General features: G+C 60.8%; 2 protein-coding genes across 2 annotated transcripts in view; one reads left to right on the top strand and one right to left on the bottom strand.

Annotated features, from left to right (window-relative positions):
* Window positions 1–15,444, top strand: part of SND1 (staphylococcal nuclease and tudor domain containing 1) — a 79,204-nt gene extending 63,760 nt beyond the window's left edge. Inside the window, exons 17-24 of the mRNA XM_039704571.1 lie at window positions 8,510–8,698; window positions 9,311–9,452; window positions 9,826–9,949; window positions 10,041–10,110; window positions 13,329–13,442; window positions 14,332–14,535; window positions 15,161–15,205; window positions 15,333–15,444. Coding sequence (XP_039560505.1) covers window positions 8,510–8,698; window positions 9,311–9,452; window positions 9,826–9,949; window positions 10,041–10,110; window positions 13,329–13,442; window positions 14,332–14,535; window positions 15,161–15,205; window positions 15,333–15,398 — 954 coding nt within the window. The 3' untranslated portion in view covers window positions 15,399–15,444. The remainder of the gene's footprint in view (window positions 1–8,509; window positions 8,699–9,310; window positions 9,453–9,825; window positions 9,950–10,040; window positions 10,111–13,328; window positions 13,443–14,331; window positions 14,536–15,160; window positions 15,206–15,332) is intronic.
* LRRC4 (leucine rich repeat containing 4) lies at window positions 3,270–5,521 on the bottom strand. The gene has a single exon (XM_039704526.1). It carries the CDS (start codon window positions 5,381–5,383, stop codon window positions 3,413–3,415), a length of 1,971 nt encoding a protein of 656 aa, XP_039560460.1. The 5' UTR covers window positions 5,384–5,521; the 3' UTR covers window positions 3,270–3,412.
* Window positions 15,445–17,270: the final 1,826 nt, after the last annotated feature.

The raw sequence follows: 17,270 nt of genomic DNA, 5'->3' as shown, positions 1-17,270 counted from the left end.
CCGGGAAGGGCCCGGGGGACCCCCGGGTGCCCCTCGGCTGCTCCGTGGCTGTGCTGATCCGGCAGGAGCTGCTGATCCTTGGGAATGCCGGGAAACTCCCCGGCCCCCCACACGTTCCAGTGCTCTTTGTCCGCTGGGGCTGTGGATTCCCAGTGGGTCAGTCCTGCCCTGATCCCAGCCTGATCCCAGCACTAATCCCAGCCTGATCCCAGCACTGATCCCAATCCTGATCCCAGCCTGATCCCAGCACTGATCCCAGCACTGATCCAACCCTGATCCCAGCACTGATCCCATTCCCAATCACAGCCTGATCCCAGCACTGATCCCAATCCTAATCCCAGCCTGATCCAAGCACTGATCCCAGTTCCAATCCCAGCCTGATCCCAGCACTGATCCAACGTTGATCCCAGTGCTGATCCCACTTCCAATCCCAGCACCAATCCCAACCCTGATCCCAGGGTCAATCCCAACCCTGATCCCAAAACCAGGGCCAATCCAGCACAAATCCCAGTTCCGGGGCTGGTCCCAGCCCTGTGCTTGGAGCATTCACTGTGTCCCATTGCACTGTCCCACATCCCACCCCATCCCACCCCATCCCAGCTCACTCCGCTCCCTCCGGAGGCACCGGTGCCAGGGGAGGCACAAGCAGAACTCCAAATCCCTCTGCCATGGGGACTTCCCTGATTCCCTAAAAGTCCCTGGATTTCATTTGTCAGTATTTGCCCTTCCCCACATCCCAGGCCCCAATTCCCACCCTGCTCTGAAGGAATCACTCCAGGGAAGGACCTGGGGGTGCTCCGAGGGTCGGGGTCCTGGGGGGATTGTCCTTAGCAAGGGGGACAGGATGGAATTCCTGGAAGTGGGAGCTGGGGGGGGGTCCAGAACCAGAGGGGTTTGGGGATGGGATGGGATGGGATGGGAATGAGGAGGAGGAGGAGAAGGAGGAGGGTAAGGATGAGGATAAGGATGAGGATGGGATGGGGATGGGATAATGATGATGATGATGATGATGAACTCAGCTGCTCTAATTTTGGGCTGAAATCAGCGCCAATAAAATCCATAAATCCCTCCATCCCCCTTCAGCATTCCCAGGATTTTTGGGATCACTCCTGTCCGTCCCCAGCACAGGGAGGAGGGGGAGTTCATCCCCCAGGATGAGCAGGAGGTGTTGGCATTCCCAGATTGGCCTGGGTGGGAGCAGGAATGCAGGAATAAAGGGAAAAGCAGGAATATGGTTTTGGGAAAAACTGACCCGGATCCGCCAAAAATAGCAAAAAGTCCTAAAAATCCCCCAAATCCCAACACTGAACCCTGACAGCTCCGTGGTGACTGGGGAGGGGCTCAGCCCCCCCCGGTGTGGTGGTGGCACGGGGGTGGTGGCACTGCCCTGGCACTGGGGTGGAGGTGGCACCTTGGGGACACTGGCACCATCCAGGGTCCCTGTGTCCCCACTGCCACAGGGACACTCTGTGTCCCTGTCCCTGTGTCCCTGTCCCCACCAGCAGCGCCCAGCACACCCCGTGTCCTGAGGGTGGCACCTGGTGCCCAGGCTGGGCTCCCCGTGTGCTGTCACCAGGCTGGATGTCCCACTGTCCCCACACAGCTGAGGCTCCTGGTGTCCCCTCAAAGTGTCCCCGTTCCACAGAATGGGGGGTCCCGCTGTCCCCTCAGAGGGGGGTCCTGCTGTACCCCTGTCCTTCCTCCCTCCCTCCAATCCCAATTCCATCCAGGAACCCCCAGGCTGGGGGGTGACCCCCAGCCCCAGACCGGGGTCCCACAGTGCCCCCCCGCTGCTGTCACCCCCTGACTCCCATCACTCTCCCCAGTGTCACCCCGTAATTGTCCCCCCATGTCACCCTCCATGTGTCCCCCCCAGTTCTCATCACCCCAATGTCACCCCCTAATTCTTGCTCCCGCAATGTCAACCCCCCGTTCTTGTCACCCCGGTGTCACCCCCCGTTGTCCTCCCCTCTCCCCTCCTCCATCCTCCCTCCATCTCCCTTTCCCGCTCCGCGATTTTTCCAAAGCTTTTCCTGCTGAGAGGACAAAAAACCCCTTTCAGGCTGGCGGGGAGGGGGGGCCCCCGCGGCCCCCCCGAGCGCCCCCGTTTAACCCCTCGGGCACTCGGCGTTACAAATTTGGAACAATATTTATTAAAATACAAAAATACACTTGTTTTTTTTTTGTTGGATTCGCGGTACAGTCGGATCCTTCCGGCGTTTACAGCCCGAGAGGGAACTTCTGCATCTCCTTCCCGCCGTCCGCCCCCCCCGGACACCCCCAAAAACCCCAAATTTTAGCTCAGCTTCATCCCCCCCTGCAAGAACATTTTAAAGCTAAAACGAGAAATTAAAGTAATTCCAGTGCCCGAGCAACCAGGGAGGGCCCCCCCTCCCCGCCTCCCCCCCCCCAAGCCCTTAATTTCTCCCGGCCCCCCCCGTTCCATGAGCAGCCCTTGGGGGGGGTGTCCCCACTGTCACCCCCTCCCGGGGACGGGGGGGCGTTCCCCACACCTCCCCCCATTCAAATAAAAGGACTAAAAATGCCGTTTTTAGTGAAGGTGGTTACAATCATTGGTCAGGTCTCCCGTGGGGGCCCCCCCAGCCCCCCAGGAGCCGTAGCCCTGTGCCAGGGGGTCCGGGGGGCCCGGGGGGGTGACAAACACCGTGGGAAAGGGGGTGCAGAGCAAAGCGGGGGGGCACCCGCTCTCCCCCCTCCCCAGATCCCCCCCAAACCCCCGAGCCCCCCACCCCCCAAAATCCATTCCTTTATTGCATGGGGAAGGTCTTGGCGCGGGGCCGAGATCCCGCTCCGGTGACGCCGGAGCTGCCGGCGCGCGGCCAAGGGCAGCGCCGCGGGGTGGGGGGGCCGACCTCACCCCCTCCCCCAGATAACCCCCAGAAACACCCCGAACCCCCCCAAAGCCCACCCCGACAGCTTCTGCCACCGCTCCGGCGTCCCCCGCGTCCCCCCGCGCCACGGCACCGCCGCTCGTCCCCCAGCACGGGGGTTTCTCCTCTCATTACCCATTTGTTTTTTTCCTCTGTTTCTCCTGGTTTGTTTCTTTTTGTGTTTAAATAGAACCTGCGAGTTAGAAAATAGTGGTTTTTTGTAGGAGTTTTGGGTGGGTTTCGTTAAATTTTAATAGAATCTGCTGCTCTTCTCGGCCCCGAGGTTGGCTATAGAAGCATGTACACGAAAAAGAGTCTCTCCCCCCCTGTACAAAAGTTGTGTCTATTATTGAGGAATTCTCCTGGTTTTCCTTAGTATTGAGGAATTCTCCTGGGTTTCCTTCTTTTTGGAGTTCTGCTTTTGTGCATCTATTGCGTTTATAATAATTCGGGGCCGGGGTTGGAGTAGGGGGGGGGGACGACGACCCAAAAAAAAGCAGGAAAAAGCCCCCAAAAAAGAGTCATATCTGGGTTTCCTGAACTTTCTCCTTGGGGTGGGTCTGGATTAAATAGGGGTCGGCCAGGGTGGTCCCGGGGGGGTGCAGGGAGTTGCCCAGCGCGTTCTCTGTCCAGTGGGCGCCGTGTGCGGCCTTGTAGGTGTTGTAGTTGAGGTGCTCGTGGATGTTGGGCAGCACCACGGCCCCCTCCCCTGCCCCGCCGGCCGGGGCGGCCGCGGGCGTGGCCGCGGTGGCCGGCGCGATGTCCTCGTCCACCTGGATGATCTCCACGGTGCGGGCGGCGGTGACGGTGCTGCGCTGCTGGTGGCGCTTGCGGAGCTTGTAGAAGACGATGAGCATGGCGGCGGCCAGCAGCGTCACGGCCACGAAGCAGCCGATGATGATCTTGGTGGTCTTCATCACCTCGTCCAGGCTGGTCTGCAGCTTGTCGCCGGCGTCGGCCGTGGGCACGGCCACCTGCTTGGGCGGGCGCGTGGTCTGCACCAGCACGGTGGTGGTGGTGGTGTAGGCCGGCTGGTAGCCCGTCGAGGTGGTGGGCACGGGCTTGGTGAACTTGGGGGACACGTCCTCGGGGGAGATCTCGGTGGTCTCCACCGTGACGGTGGTGAAGAAGCTGTAGTTGGAGGTGTTGAGCTCGGCCGTGCTGACGTTGAGGAAGGCCGAGGCGTTGGAGTTGCCGGCCACGTTGGTCACCATGCAGGTGTAGAGGCCGGTGTCGGTCAGCAGCACGTGCGAGAAGTTGAGGGTGCCGTCGTTGAGCACGGACAGGCGCGGGTGGCTCGAGGCGTGGCTCAGCACCGTCCCGTTGGGCAGCAGCCACCGCACCGAGGACATGGAGGGCGTGCGGCAGCGCAGCTCGGCCACGCGCCCCTCCGAGATGTTGAGGTCCGCGGGCGCGTCCATGATGAAGGGCGCCGAGCACTGGAAGGAGGTCTGGTCCACCTCCACCAGGAAGCGGCCCCGCATGTGCAGCGGGGCGTGGCAGCGGCCGCAGCAGGTGGAGTTGGTGGGGATGTACTCCCGCAGCCACCACGACAGCCAGAGGATGTCGCAGTCGCAGTCCCAGGGGTTGTGGTGCAGGTGCAGCTCCACCAGGTAGCGCAGCGGGGCGAACAGGTCGTGGGGCAGGGACGACAGGTTGTTGTGGGCCAGGTTGAGCTCCACCAGCGCCGTCAGGTCGTCGAAGGCGTTGCGCTCGATCAGGTTGATCTGCGAGTTCATAATCCAGAGCTTTTTGAGGGATTTGAGCCCGTGGAAGGAGCCGGGTTTGATCTCGGGGAAGTTGTTGCCCGACATCTCCAGCTCCTCCAGGCCCACCAAGGGCGTCAGGTTGGGCATGTCCTTAATGTTGCACATCCCCAGGTTGAGGTACTTGAGGTTGTACAAGCCCTCGAAGGCGCCCTCGGAGATGTACTCGAGCTTCTTGAGCTCGCCCAGGTCGAGGCGCATGAGGGAGGGCACGCGGTTGAAGGCGTAGCTGGGGATGCTCTCGATGGGGTTGTTGCGCAGCCACAGCTCCCGCAGCTTGGACAGGTACTCGAAGGCCCCGCTGGGGATCACCGTCAGCCAGTTGTCGAAGAGCTCCAGGGTGTTGAGGCTGGCCAGGCCGTTGAAGGCGCCCACCTCGATCTGCCGGATGGCGTTCCTGCCCAGCTGCAGCACCTCCAGGTGGTGCAGGTGGCGGAACGTGTCCGCCTGGATCATCTGGATGTTGTTCTCCATGAGGTTGAGATAGCGGGTGTTGGAGGGGATGCCGGGGGGCACCTCGGCCAGGCCGCGGCGGGTGCACACCACCTTGCTGAACTGGTTACTGCAGGAGCACACGGAGGGGCAGCTCTGGGGGCCCGGCGAGGCGGCGGCCGTGGCCAGGAGCCACGCGTGCAGGGTCAGGGAGGCGGCCAGGAGCCCCGGCCAGGTGCGGTGGCGGCGGTGGCGGCGGAGGTGGTGCACAGTTACCTGCCACAAGAGCTTCATGGTGTGGCACGTTCATCATTCACCATCGTCTGGGGATGGCGGCGAGAGCAGCAGAACGGGCTGGGGCCCCCCCCTCTCCCGGCTCCCACGAGCTGGGGGGCCCGGCTGGCCGCAGGGAGGGGGGGTCGGGGTGCTGGGGTCGGGGGGGGCTCCGAGGAGAGACGGGGGTGAGGAGGGAAAAATTAAAATTTACGGGGGAAAAAAAATCAAAAAAAGACAAAATGGCTCCTGGAGGCTGCGGTGCAGGATGGGGGGGGCCGGCCCGGCTAAGCGGGGGCCCGGCAGCCCCCGACCGCGGCCAAGCCCGCGGCCTCGCACCTCCGCCCGTGGGGCCGGCCCGGGGGGCTCGGCGGGGCCGGCATGGCCGCCCCCCCCAGGCCGCGGGGAAAAGGGGGGGGGGAACGCGGGGAAAGTGGTGAAAAAGGAAATAATTAAAAAAAAAGAAGCGGGGAGAAAAGGAAGAATTGGGAAAAGGGGAGGGAGCGGAGGAGAGAAAAAGTGAAAAAAAAAAAAAGATGGGGAGGGAAATGGGAATGGGGGAAAAAAAAAAAAAAAAATATGGGGAGGAAAATGGGAAAGGGAAAAAAAAAAAATTGGCCAGGAAAGGGAATTTGAAAAGGAGGTAAAAACGGAATAAAAATCTAAAATAAAATCAAATCACGATAAGAACGGAAATGAGGATAAAAGTTAAAATAAGGCTAAAATCAGATGAAAAACTAAAAATAAAAATTCAAAATATTGAAGAAAAAAAAAAATCCCCAAACAACCCGGACGAAACCTAAAAATAAAACAGGAAAATAAAGATTAAAAATAGGCCGAAATAAATAAATAAATCGCGGGGAGCCCCCCCCGGGAGAGGGAAAAACGCGGTTCGGGGAGGGAGCGGGGGGGAGGAAAGGGCGTCGGCGTGGGGGGGGGGAGATGCCGGCGGGGGCACCTCCCGGTAGCGGCGGCGGCTGCGCTGGTGGCGGGGCGGGGGGGTCCCGTCCCGTCCCCTCCCGCGTGTCGTTCCCGCGTCCCCGCGTGGGTGTCGCGTTCAGCGGCGGCGCGGGGCGATGGTGGCGGTGACAGCGGCGGTGACAGCGGTGGCGGTCGCGGTGCCGGCGGGCATCCTCCGGTGGCGGGGGCCGCGCGGGGCGGTGCGGGCGGTGCGGGCGGTGCGGTGCGGGGCGGTGCGGGCGGTGCGGGAAGCAGCCGCGCAGGCGGCTGGCTCATCCTTTTGTCCTTCAGTGCGAGCGCGGATGGATTGCTGCTGCCGCCGCTCCCGCTGCTCCTGCTGACGCATCCCGGCTCCGCACAGACCCCCCCGCGCCCCCCCTCCTCCTCTTCCTCCTCCCTCCCTCCCTCCCGCCGCCTCCTCCTCCTCCTCCCCCTCCCCGCAGCCCCGCTCGGGGCTCCTGAAGGGGGGGGGGCGCTCCCTGGGCGACCCCTCCCCGGGGCCGGGGTGGGCGGATGGACGGACGGATGGACAGAGGGACGGACGGACGGAGGGAGGGACGGGGACAGCGCGGGGCTCGGCGGCTTCGAGGTGACAGGGAGTGGGGGCACCCCGGCTCCAGCCCCCCGCCCTGGGGCTGAGCCCCGACAGGAGCTGTGCCACTGATGGGGAGCACCGACCCCGCAGGGGTGCAGGGGGACACGGGGTGGCTGCCAGGGGCAGGGGACAGGGACCACGAGACCCGGGGGTGCTGCTGCTCCTGGGGCCGGGCTCTGCACCCCCAGCAGTGCCTTGTGCCCTCCCTCCCTCCCCCTGGGACTGGGGGGCACGACACCACCTGCAGCCCCTGTAAGCACCCTGTGCCCCCCCTGCTCTTGGTGGCACTGGTGGCACTCGGAGCTGTCACCTGAGTGCCACTCGTGGGTGGTGGGACCTCGGTGGGGCTGGTGGCCCCTCTGGGACACGCCGTGTGGCAGTGCCCCGGGCCACCGCTGGACCCTCCTGTCCTTCCTCACTGGGGTCACTGTCCCCGTGATGGTGGCACGTCCCCGGGGGGCTGCAGCTGATGTCCCCCCCAGGAGCTGCGGGACCTGGTGGCCTCCTGTGCCCCACGGGTGGGTACCACATGTTCCCTGCTCGCTGCAGTGGCCACATCTTGTCCCTGAGTCCACCACTGTCCTGCGAGTCCCCTGGCCAGTGACCCAGTGGCATCACTGGGGGGACAGGGACACTGCTGTCACCCAGAGTGCCACCTCATGGCATTGGGGAGGTGCCACAGCCGTGCACGGGGTGCTGGGAGTGCCACCTCATGGCATTGGGGAGGTGCTGACCCCAGGGACCAGCCTGGCACTGGCATGCCTGGGGACAACGAGTGGCCTGGGGCCAGGTCCCTCCCACACACCGGCCTTGGCAAGTGCAGTGCCATGGACAGTGCGGTGCCATGTGCAGTGTGTGCAGTGCCATGTCCAGTGTGTGCAGTGCCATGTCCAGTGCAGTGCCATGTCCAGTGCAGTGCCATGGACAGTGCAGTGCCATGTGCAGTGTGTGCAGTGCCACGTCCAGTGCAGTGCCATGTGCAGTGCAGTGCCATGTCCAGTGCCGTGTGCCATGTGGTGACATGGCCGGTTTTGGTGACACTGTTGTCTGCCACAGTGCCACCACCAACACTGGTGCCCGATGACCAATGTGGTGCTCTCTGCTCTGTGGTACCATGTCCACTGTGGTGCCATGGCCAGTGTGGTGACGTGGCCGGTGTGACATGGCTGGTGTGGTGACATGACTGGCACAACTCCATGGCCCGTGAGGTGCCATGGCCCATGAGGTGCCATGGCCAGTGCGGTGCCGTGGCTAGTTTTGGTGCCGTGGCCGGTTTTGGTGCTATGGCCAGCGTGATGCAATGTCCAGTGTGGTGCCATGGCCGGTGTGGTGCCGGGGCTGGCACAATGCCATTTTCAGTGCCATGGCTGGTGTGGTGCAATGTCCAGTCTGGTGCCGTGGCCAGTTTCACTGCCATGGCCAGAGCAGTGCAACTGTCCAGCGTGGTGCCACGGCCAGTTTTGGTGCCGTGGCCACAGCAGTAGTGCACTGTCCAGTGCGGTGCCGTGGCCAGAGCCGGGAGGAGGTGGCAGCTGGGGCAGGCTGCGGTGGGGACAGGACCCACAGCTCATGAGATTGCCGGGATCCCGCAGGTTGAGGTGGAGGTGGAGAGCATGGACAAGGCCGGGAATTTCATCGGGTGGCTGCACATCGAGGGCGTGAACCTGTCGGTGGCGCTGGTGGAGCAGGCGCTGTCCCGCGTGCACTTCACGGCCGAGCGCAGCCCCTACTGCAAGGCCCTGCTGGCCGCCCAGGACGCGGCCAAGCAGAGGAAGGAGAAGGTGAGGGGGCTCAGGGGACCCGCCCCAGCAGAGTCACCACCCCAGAGACATGGCCCCGTCCCAAAAGATGGCCCCAGCACACTGGATGTCCCCACCCTGAGAGATGTGCCCACCAAAGGATGTCCCTGTGCAAGGAGGTGACCTCACTCCAGGAGGTGTCTCCACACTGAGAGACGTTCCCACTCTGAGGGGTGTCCCCATCCCAAGAGATGTCCCTGTGCACAGGGATGTACCCACCCCAAGAGCTGATGACCCCACGGCAGGGAATGTCACAACCCAAATTAATGTTGCCAGCCACTGCGTGCCCACACACAGAGAGGTGATCCCACCACGATGGATATCCCCATCCCAAGAGATGTTCCACCCCAAGGAATGTCCCCACTCCTGGAGATAGATGTCCCCACCCCAACAGATGATGGTCACATGCCAAGAGATGTCCCACCCCCGTGATGTCCCAGCTGAGGGATGTCCCACCCCAGGGATGTCCCACCCCAGGGGTGTCCCACCCACAACCCCCCAAGCTGAGGCCTGGGCATGTTCCCACTGCCGGGTCCAGCCCCTCCCTCCCCTTGCTGTCACCTGGAGCGTGGCTGGGTCCCCGTGTCCCCCCAGGTGTGGTCCCACTACGAGGAGACGCCGGTGGAGGAGGTGGTGCCGGTGCTGGAGGAGAAGGAGCGCACGGCCAACTACAAACCCGTGTTCGTCACCGAGATCACCGACGACCTCCACTTCTACGTGCAGGACGTGGAGACAGGTACGGGGGGACACCTGGGCACCCCCAGCACCCAGGGGTGCTCCCCAGAGTGGGCGTGGTGAGGCGAGTTGGATGGGATGAGGATCTGTGGGTTTGGTGGGTAATGCCCAAATCCATGTGTCCAGGGCGATGTGGGGTCACCCCTCCACCCACCAGGGCCATTTTTGGGACCAGGGCAGGGGTCCATGATTGGGATCCAGGTTTGGGGTCCACAGGTTAAGGTCTTGGGGCAAGGTCTGGGGTTGAGGTGCAGGTTTGGGATCACTGTTGAAGTCATTGTTGGGACTTGGGGTTCTGTGGCCACACTGAGGAGCGGGGTTGGGCTCAGGTTTGGGATGGGGCTGGGGGTGTATCCTGGATCGGGGCCCTGCAGGTGCCCAGCTGGAGAAGCTGATGGAGAACATGCGCGCCGAGGTGGGCGCCCACCCGCCCGTGGAGGGCTCCTTCGTCCCGCGCCGCGGCGACTTCTGCATCGCCAAGTTTGTCGACGGGGAATGGTGAGGAGGGGACGGCGTGACCCCGTGGCCTGGGCCAGGGCAGCTGTGGGGTGTGGGGTGAGAGCCAAATCCCCAAAATCCCGCTCTGCAGGTACCGTGCCCGGGTGGAGAAGGTGGAGTCGGGTGGCAAAGTGCACATTTTCTACATTGACTACGGCAACGTGAGTGGTACCGGGGAAACTGGGGGGAAAGCAGCCCTCCATCCATGGATCCATCCATCCATCCGTAGATCCATGCATCCTTCATCCCTCATCCATCCATCCATCATCCATCATCCATCATCCATCATCCATCATCCATCATCCATCATCCATCATCCATCATCCATCATCCATCATCCATCATCCATCATCCATCATCCATCATCCATCATCCATCATCCATCATCCATCATCCATCATCCATCATCCATCATCCATCATCCATCATCCATCATCCATCATCCATCATCCATCATCCATCATCCATCATCCATCATCCATCATCCATCATCCATCATCCATCATCCATCATCCATCATCCATCATCCATCATCCATCATCCATCATCCATCATCCATCATCCATCATCCATCATCCATCATCCATCATCCATCATCCATCATCCATCATCCATCATCCATCATCCATCATCCATCATCCATCATCCATCATCCATCATCCATCATCCATCATCCATCATCCATCATCCATCATCCATCATCCATCATCCATCATCCATCATCCATCATCCATCATCCATCATCCATCATCCATCATCCATCATCCATCATCCATCATCCATCATCCATCATCCATCATCCATCATCCATCATCCATCATCCATCATCCATCATCCATCATCCATCATCCATCATCCATCATCCATCATCCATCATCCATCATCCATCATCCATCATCCATCATCCATCATCCATCATCCATCATCCATCATCCATCATCCATCATCCATCATCCATCATCCATCATCCATCATCCATCATCCATCATCCATCATCCATCATCCATCATCCATCATCCATCATCCATCATCCATCATCCATCATCCATCATCCATCATCCATCATCCATCATCCATCATCCATCATCCATCATCCATCATCCATCATCCATCATCCATCATCCATCATCCATCATCCATCATCCATCATCCATCATCCATCATCCATCATCCATCATCCATCATCCATCATCCATCATCCATCATCCATCATCCATCATCCATCATCCATCATCCATCATCCATCATCCATCATCCATCATCCATCATCCATCATCCATCATCCATCATCCATCATCCATCATCCATCATCCATCATCCATCATCCATCATCCATCATCCATCATCCATCATCCATCATCCATCATCCATCATCCATCATCCATCATCCATCATCCATCATCCATCATCCATCATCCATCATCCATCATCCATCATCCATCATCCATCATCCATCATCCATCATCCATCATCCATCATCCATCATCCATCATCCATCATCCATCATCCATCATCCATCATCCATCATCCATCATCCATCATCCATCATCCATCATCCATCATCCATCATCCATCATCCATCATCCATCATCCATCATCCATCATCCATCATCCATCATCCATCATCCATCATCCATCATCCATCATCCATCATCCATCATCCATCATCCATCATCCATCATCCATCATCCATCATCCATCATCCATCATCCATCATCCATCATCCATCATCCATCATCCATCATCCATCATCCATCATCCATCATCCATCATCCATCATCCATCATCCATCATCCATCATCCATCATCCATCATCCATCATCCATCATCCATCATCCATCATCCATCATCCATCATCCATCATCCATCATCCATCATCCATCATCCATCATCCATCATCCATCATCCATCATCCATCATCCATCATCCATCATCCATCATCCATCATCCATCATCCATCATCCATCATCCATCATCCATCATCCATCATCCATCATCCATCATCCATCATCCATCATCCATCATCCATCATCCATCATCCATCATCCATCATCCATCATCCATCATCCATCATCCATCATCCATCATCCATCATCCATCATCCATCATCCATCATCCATCATCCATCATCCATCATCCATCATCCATCATCCATCATCCATCATCCATCATCCATCATCCATCATCCATCATCCATCATCCATCATCCATCATCCATCATCCATCATCCATCATCCATCATCCATCATCCATCATCCATCATCCATCATCCATCATCCATCATCCATCATCCATCATCCATCATCCATCATCCATCATCCATCATCCATCATCCATCATCCATCATCCATCATCCATCATCCATCATCCATCATCCATCATCCATCATCCATCATCCATCATCCATCATCCATCATCCATCATCCATCATCCATCATCCATCATCCATCATCCATCATCCATCATCCATCATCCATCATCCATCATCCATCATCCATCATCCATCATCCATCATCCATCATCCATCATCCATCATCCATCATCCATCATCCATCATCCATCATCCATCATCCATCATCCATCATCCATCATCCATCATCCATCATCCATCATCCATCATCCATCATCCATCATCCATCATCCATCATCCATCATCCATCATCCATCATCCATCATCCATCATCCATCATCCATCATCCATCATCCATCATCCATCATCCATCATCCATCATCCATCATCCATCATCCATCATCCATCATCCATCATCCATCATCCATCATCCATCATCCATCATCCATCATCCATCATCCATCATCCATCATCCATCATCCATCATCCATCATCCATCATCCATCATCCATCATCCATCATCCATCATCCATCATCCATCATCCATCATCCATCATCCATCATCCATCATCCATCATCCATCATCCATCATCCATCATCCATCATCCATCATCCATCATCCATCATCCATCATCCATCATCCATCATCCATCATCCATCATCCATCATCCATCATCCATCATCCATCATCCATCATCCATCATCCATCATCCATCATCCATCATCCATCATCCATCATCCATCATCCATCATCCATCATCCATCATCCATCATCCATCATCCATCATCCATCATCCATCATCCATCATCCATCATCCATCATCCATCATCCATCATCCATCATCCATCATCCATCATCCATCATCCATCATCCATCATCCATCATCCATCATCCATCATCCATCATCCATCCATCATCCATTCATCATCCATCCATCCATCATCCCTCCATCCCCGTGGTGTCTCTGGTGTCCTGTGCGCTGTCTGTGCCTCGCTGATGTCCCCGTGGTGTCCCCCGTGTCCCCGCAGAAGGAGACGCTGCCCCCCAGCCGCCTGGCCCCGCTGCCCCCGGCGTTCTCCCCGCGGGTGCTGCCGCCCCAGGCCACCGAGTACACCTTTGCCTTCATCCAGGTGCCGCAGGACGTGAGTACGGGGGGCTCCCGCTGCGACCCCAGCCCTGGGGCCCCGACCTCCAACCTCCACCCCGTGTCCCCCCCCCACACCCTGAGCCCCAGGTCCCACCTGTGGACCCCAACCCCAAAGCATCCACCCCAAACCTGGTCCCAGCTGGGAACACCGGACCTGGGACCCAAATGTGTCCCTGACCCCGAACACAAACCCCAGCTCCCCAGTGTGTGCCCTGACCCCAACCCTGACCCCAATCCCAAACCGTGATCCCAGGGTAACCCCAGCCCGCCCCACACCCCAATCCCAGGGATACCCCAAGCCCACAGTGGGCTGTGGGTGTCCCCAAAACTCCCGGGGGCCCCTGGGTTCTGAGGGTCAGGGGAGGTCTGGGGTTCCCTGAAGGCCACAGGGGATCGCTGAGGGTTTGGGGGTCCCTGACAGACATGGGGGCTGCCTGAGGGTCTGGGGGTGTCCCAAAGGCTGTGGTGTGTCTGTGTGGGTGTGGGGTGTCCCCCGAAACCCCCCGGGGGGTCCCAAAGGCTGTGGGGTGTCTGTGGGTGTGGGGTGTCCCCGAAGCCCGGGGCAGGTGTCCCTGTGGGGTGTCCCCAGAAGCCCGGGGGGGGGTCCCGAGGCCGGGGTGCCCCCGAAGCCCGGGAGTGGGGGGGTCCCGAGGCCGGGGTGCCCCCCAAAGGCTGTGGGGTGTCTGTGGGTGTGGGGTGTCCCCGAAGCCCGGGGCAGGTGTCCCTGTGGGGTGTCCCCAGAAGCCCGGGGGGGGGTCCCGAGGCCGGGGGTGCCCCCAAAGGCTGGGGCAGGGGGGTCCCGAGGCCGGGGTGCCCCCAAAGCCCGGGCAGGGGGTCCCGAGGCCGGGGTGCCCCCTGGGGCCGCTGACGGGCGCGGGGCGCAGGAGGAGGCGCGGGCGGACGCCGTGGACAGCGTGGTGAGGGACATCCAGAACACGCAGTGCCTGCTCAACGTGGAGCACCTGGGCCCCGGCTGTCCCCACGTCACCCTGCAGTTCGCAGACTCCAAGAGCGACGTGGGGCTGGGGCTGGTCAAGGAGGGGCTCGTGATGGTGGAGCCCCGCAAGGAGAGGCAGTTCCAGAAAGTGGTGGGTGCTGGGGGGCACAGGGGGCTGAGTGGGTGCTGGGGGTGCTCAGTGGGTGCTCAGGGGGTGCTGGGTGGGTGCTTGGGGGGTGTTTGCAGGGGCTAGAGGCTCTTGGTGGTTGCTGGGATGTTGGGTGGGTTTTTGGGGGGCCTGAAGTGGGTGCTTGAGCAGTGGGGAGGACTGTTGGGGGGTGTCAGGAGGGTTCTGGGGGGGGGGGGGGGGGGGGGGTTTGGGGGGCTCTGGGGGTGTCAGGTGGGTTCTGGTGGGTTCTGGGTGTGTCAGGAGGGTTCTGGGGGTCCTGGGGATGTTGGGTGGGTTCTGGGGGTGTCGGGTGGGTTCTGGGTTCCCTGTGCTCCCCCCCACCACTGGTGCTGTTCAGTCCCAGTCCAGCTGCTGCCCCATTGGGATCATTGGGGTCCCCCCACCCCCCGCTGCTGCCCAGACCCCCCAGACCCCTGAGTCCCTCTGCGGAGCCCTGCTGGGGGGTGTCACCCCAGCCCCCACCCCCTGCGGGCAGTGGGAGCCACAGAAGGGCAGGGGGGTCCCAGCCTGGGGGTGCCCCAGTCCCCCCGAGGCCCCGGGGTCCCCCCAGCCCTGTCCCCCGGGTGACCCCCGCCCTGTCCCCCAGGTCACCGAGTACCTGAACGCGCAGGAGGCGGCCAAGAGCGCGCGGGTGAGTGGGGGCACCCCGAGTCGGGGGGGCAGCCCTTTGGGGGGGGCTGGGTGTGGCACCCACCTGGGCGGGTGCCCCCCGTGCCCCCCGGGTGCCGGGGACCCCCGTGACGCCGTGTCCCCCCCAGCTGAACCTGTGGCGTTACGGCGACTTCCGCGCGGACGACGCCGACGAGTTCGGCTACAGCCGCTGAGGGGCCGGGGGGCCCCGGGGGCTCCCCCGACCCCCCCGGGCCCCCCAAACCCTGGCCTGTATTTAAAGCTGCAGAGGCCCAATAAACGTAGTGAAGCGTCCTGGTTTTTTGGGGTCCCCTCTGTGCTGGGGTCAGCGCCCCCCACCCATCCCCTTGGACCAATGCTGGGACCCCGGGCACTCATGGGTTGGGGTCTCTCTCTGGGGGTGCAGCCCTGGGACCCCCAGCCCTGTCCTGGCTCTGGGGGGCCTGGATGGGGGCTGGAGGGGGATGGGGGCAGCCCCAAGAACAGCAGCCAACCCCCCCGGAGCCAAGTGGGGCCCCCAAATCTGGACCCCATCCTGGGACCCCACATGGGTCCCTCCTGCAGGTCCCACCTTTGTACCCCCCACCCTGGGACCCAATTGTGAACCCCAAAACTGGGACCCAATTGTGGACCCCCCACCCTGGGACCCCAGAACAGCCCCTGGCCTTGGACCCCCACCTGGCCCCCAGATTTGGGTCTCAGAGTGGCTGCAGACCCCAAACCTCAGCTCTGGGTCCCCCTCCTGGACCCCAAATCTGGACCCCTCCCCAGTGGGACCCCTGAACCCCAAACTGACCGGGGGGGCGGCAGCACCCCCAGAAGCCCCCCGGGCTCCCCCTGTCACCCAGCGCCAGGGTCACCCCGGCCCCGCGGGGTCCCCGTGGGTGCCCCCCCGCGCTGTCCCCGCTGTCCCCGCGCCGCGGATCGATTCCGGGCTGGGGGGGGCTGGAGAGGGCAGCGCTAATTGAATCCAAAGCCAATTAACATGGGGCGGCTGGATCGATAATTAACGCCGGACAACGACCGTAATTAACGGGAGGGGAGGGCGGGGGGGCTGTCCCCTGTCCCACATCGCTGTCCCTGTCCCCAACCCGGCCACCCCCCCTGCCCCAGCTGTGGCTCTGGGGTCGCGGGCAATCTCTGGGCGGGTTTGGGGGTCTGGGGGGTCTTGGGGGGGCTTTATGGAGCCCTGGGCGTTTCTGACTCCGTCTGGGAGGGGCCCGAGGGCCTGTGGGGGGCTCAGGAGATCTCTGGGGGTGCCTCGAGGGCCCTGGGGGTCTCTGGGTGTCTGCAGGTGCAGGGGTGCTGCTGGGCGGTGCAGAGGGCTGCTGGGCGGTACTGCTCCGTACTGGTCTGTACTGGCCTGTACTGGTCCGTACCAGGCCCAGACTGGTTCCTACTGGCCCATACTGGTCCGTACTGGCCCATACTGGTCCGTACTGGTCCGTACCGGGCGGGCTCCGCCGGCCGAGCGGGAAGGGAGATGGCGCCACCTGGCGGGGCCGGCCGGAACGACAAACACGGAACAGCGCGGCCAGAGCGGACCAGTACGGGTACAGCCCGTCCCAGTATGGACCAGTGCGGGTACAGCCCGTCCCAGTACAGACCAGAACGGGTACAGCCCGTCCCAGTATAACCCATCCCAGTACGGACCAGTACGGGTACAGCCCATCCCAGTACAGCCCGTCCCGGTGGCATGGGCAGTGTAACCTGTCCCAGTATAAACCAGTCCTGCTATAAACCCACACCAGTACAGCCCCACCCCAGTACAGCCCATTCCAGTACAGACCAGTGCAGGTACAGCCCATCCCAGTACAGCCCCATCCCAGTGTAACCCATCCCAGTATAACACATCCCAGTACAGCCCATCCCAGTGCGAGTACAGCCCGTCCTTATGGACCAGTGCGGGTACAGCCCATCCCAGTATGGACCAGTGCGGGTACAGCCCATCCCAGTACAGCCCATCCCAGTACGGACCAGTGCGGGTACAGCCCATCCTGTAACCTGTCCCAGTATAAACCAGTCCCGCTATAAACCCGCCCCACTGCGGCCCCACCCAGCGCGGC

Source organism: Passer montanus, unplaced genomic scaffold, assembly GCF_014805655.1.
Source record: "Passer montanus isolate IOZ18808 unplaced genomic scaffold, ASM1480565v1 scaffold177, whole genome shotgun sequence".
NCBI classification, from domain to species: Eukaryota; Metazoa; Chordata; class Aves; order Passeriformes; family Passeridae; genus Passer; species Passer montanus.
This window is presented reverse-complemented; position numbering and strand designations above follow the sequence as displayed.

Coding starts and splice junctions, on each gene's coding strand:
- LRRC4 (XM_039704526.1), bottom strand. CDS start 5,383: ATGAAGCTCTTGTGGCAGGTAACTGTGCACCACCTCCGCCGCCACCGC.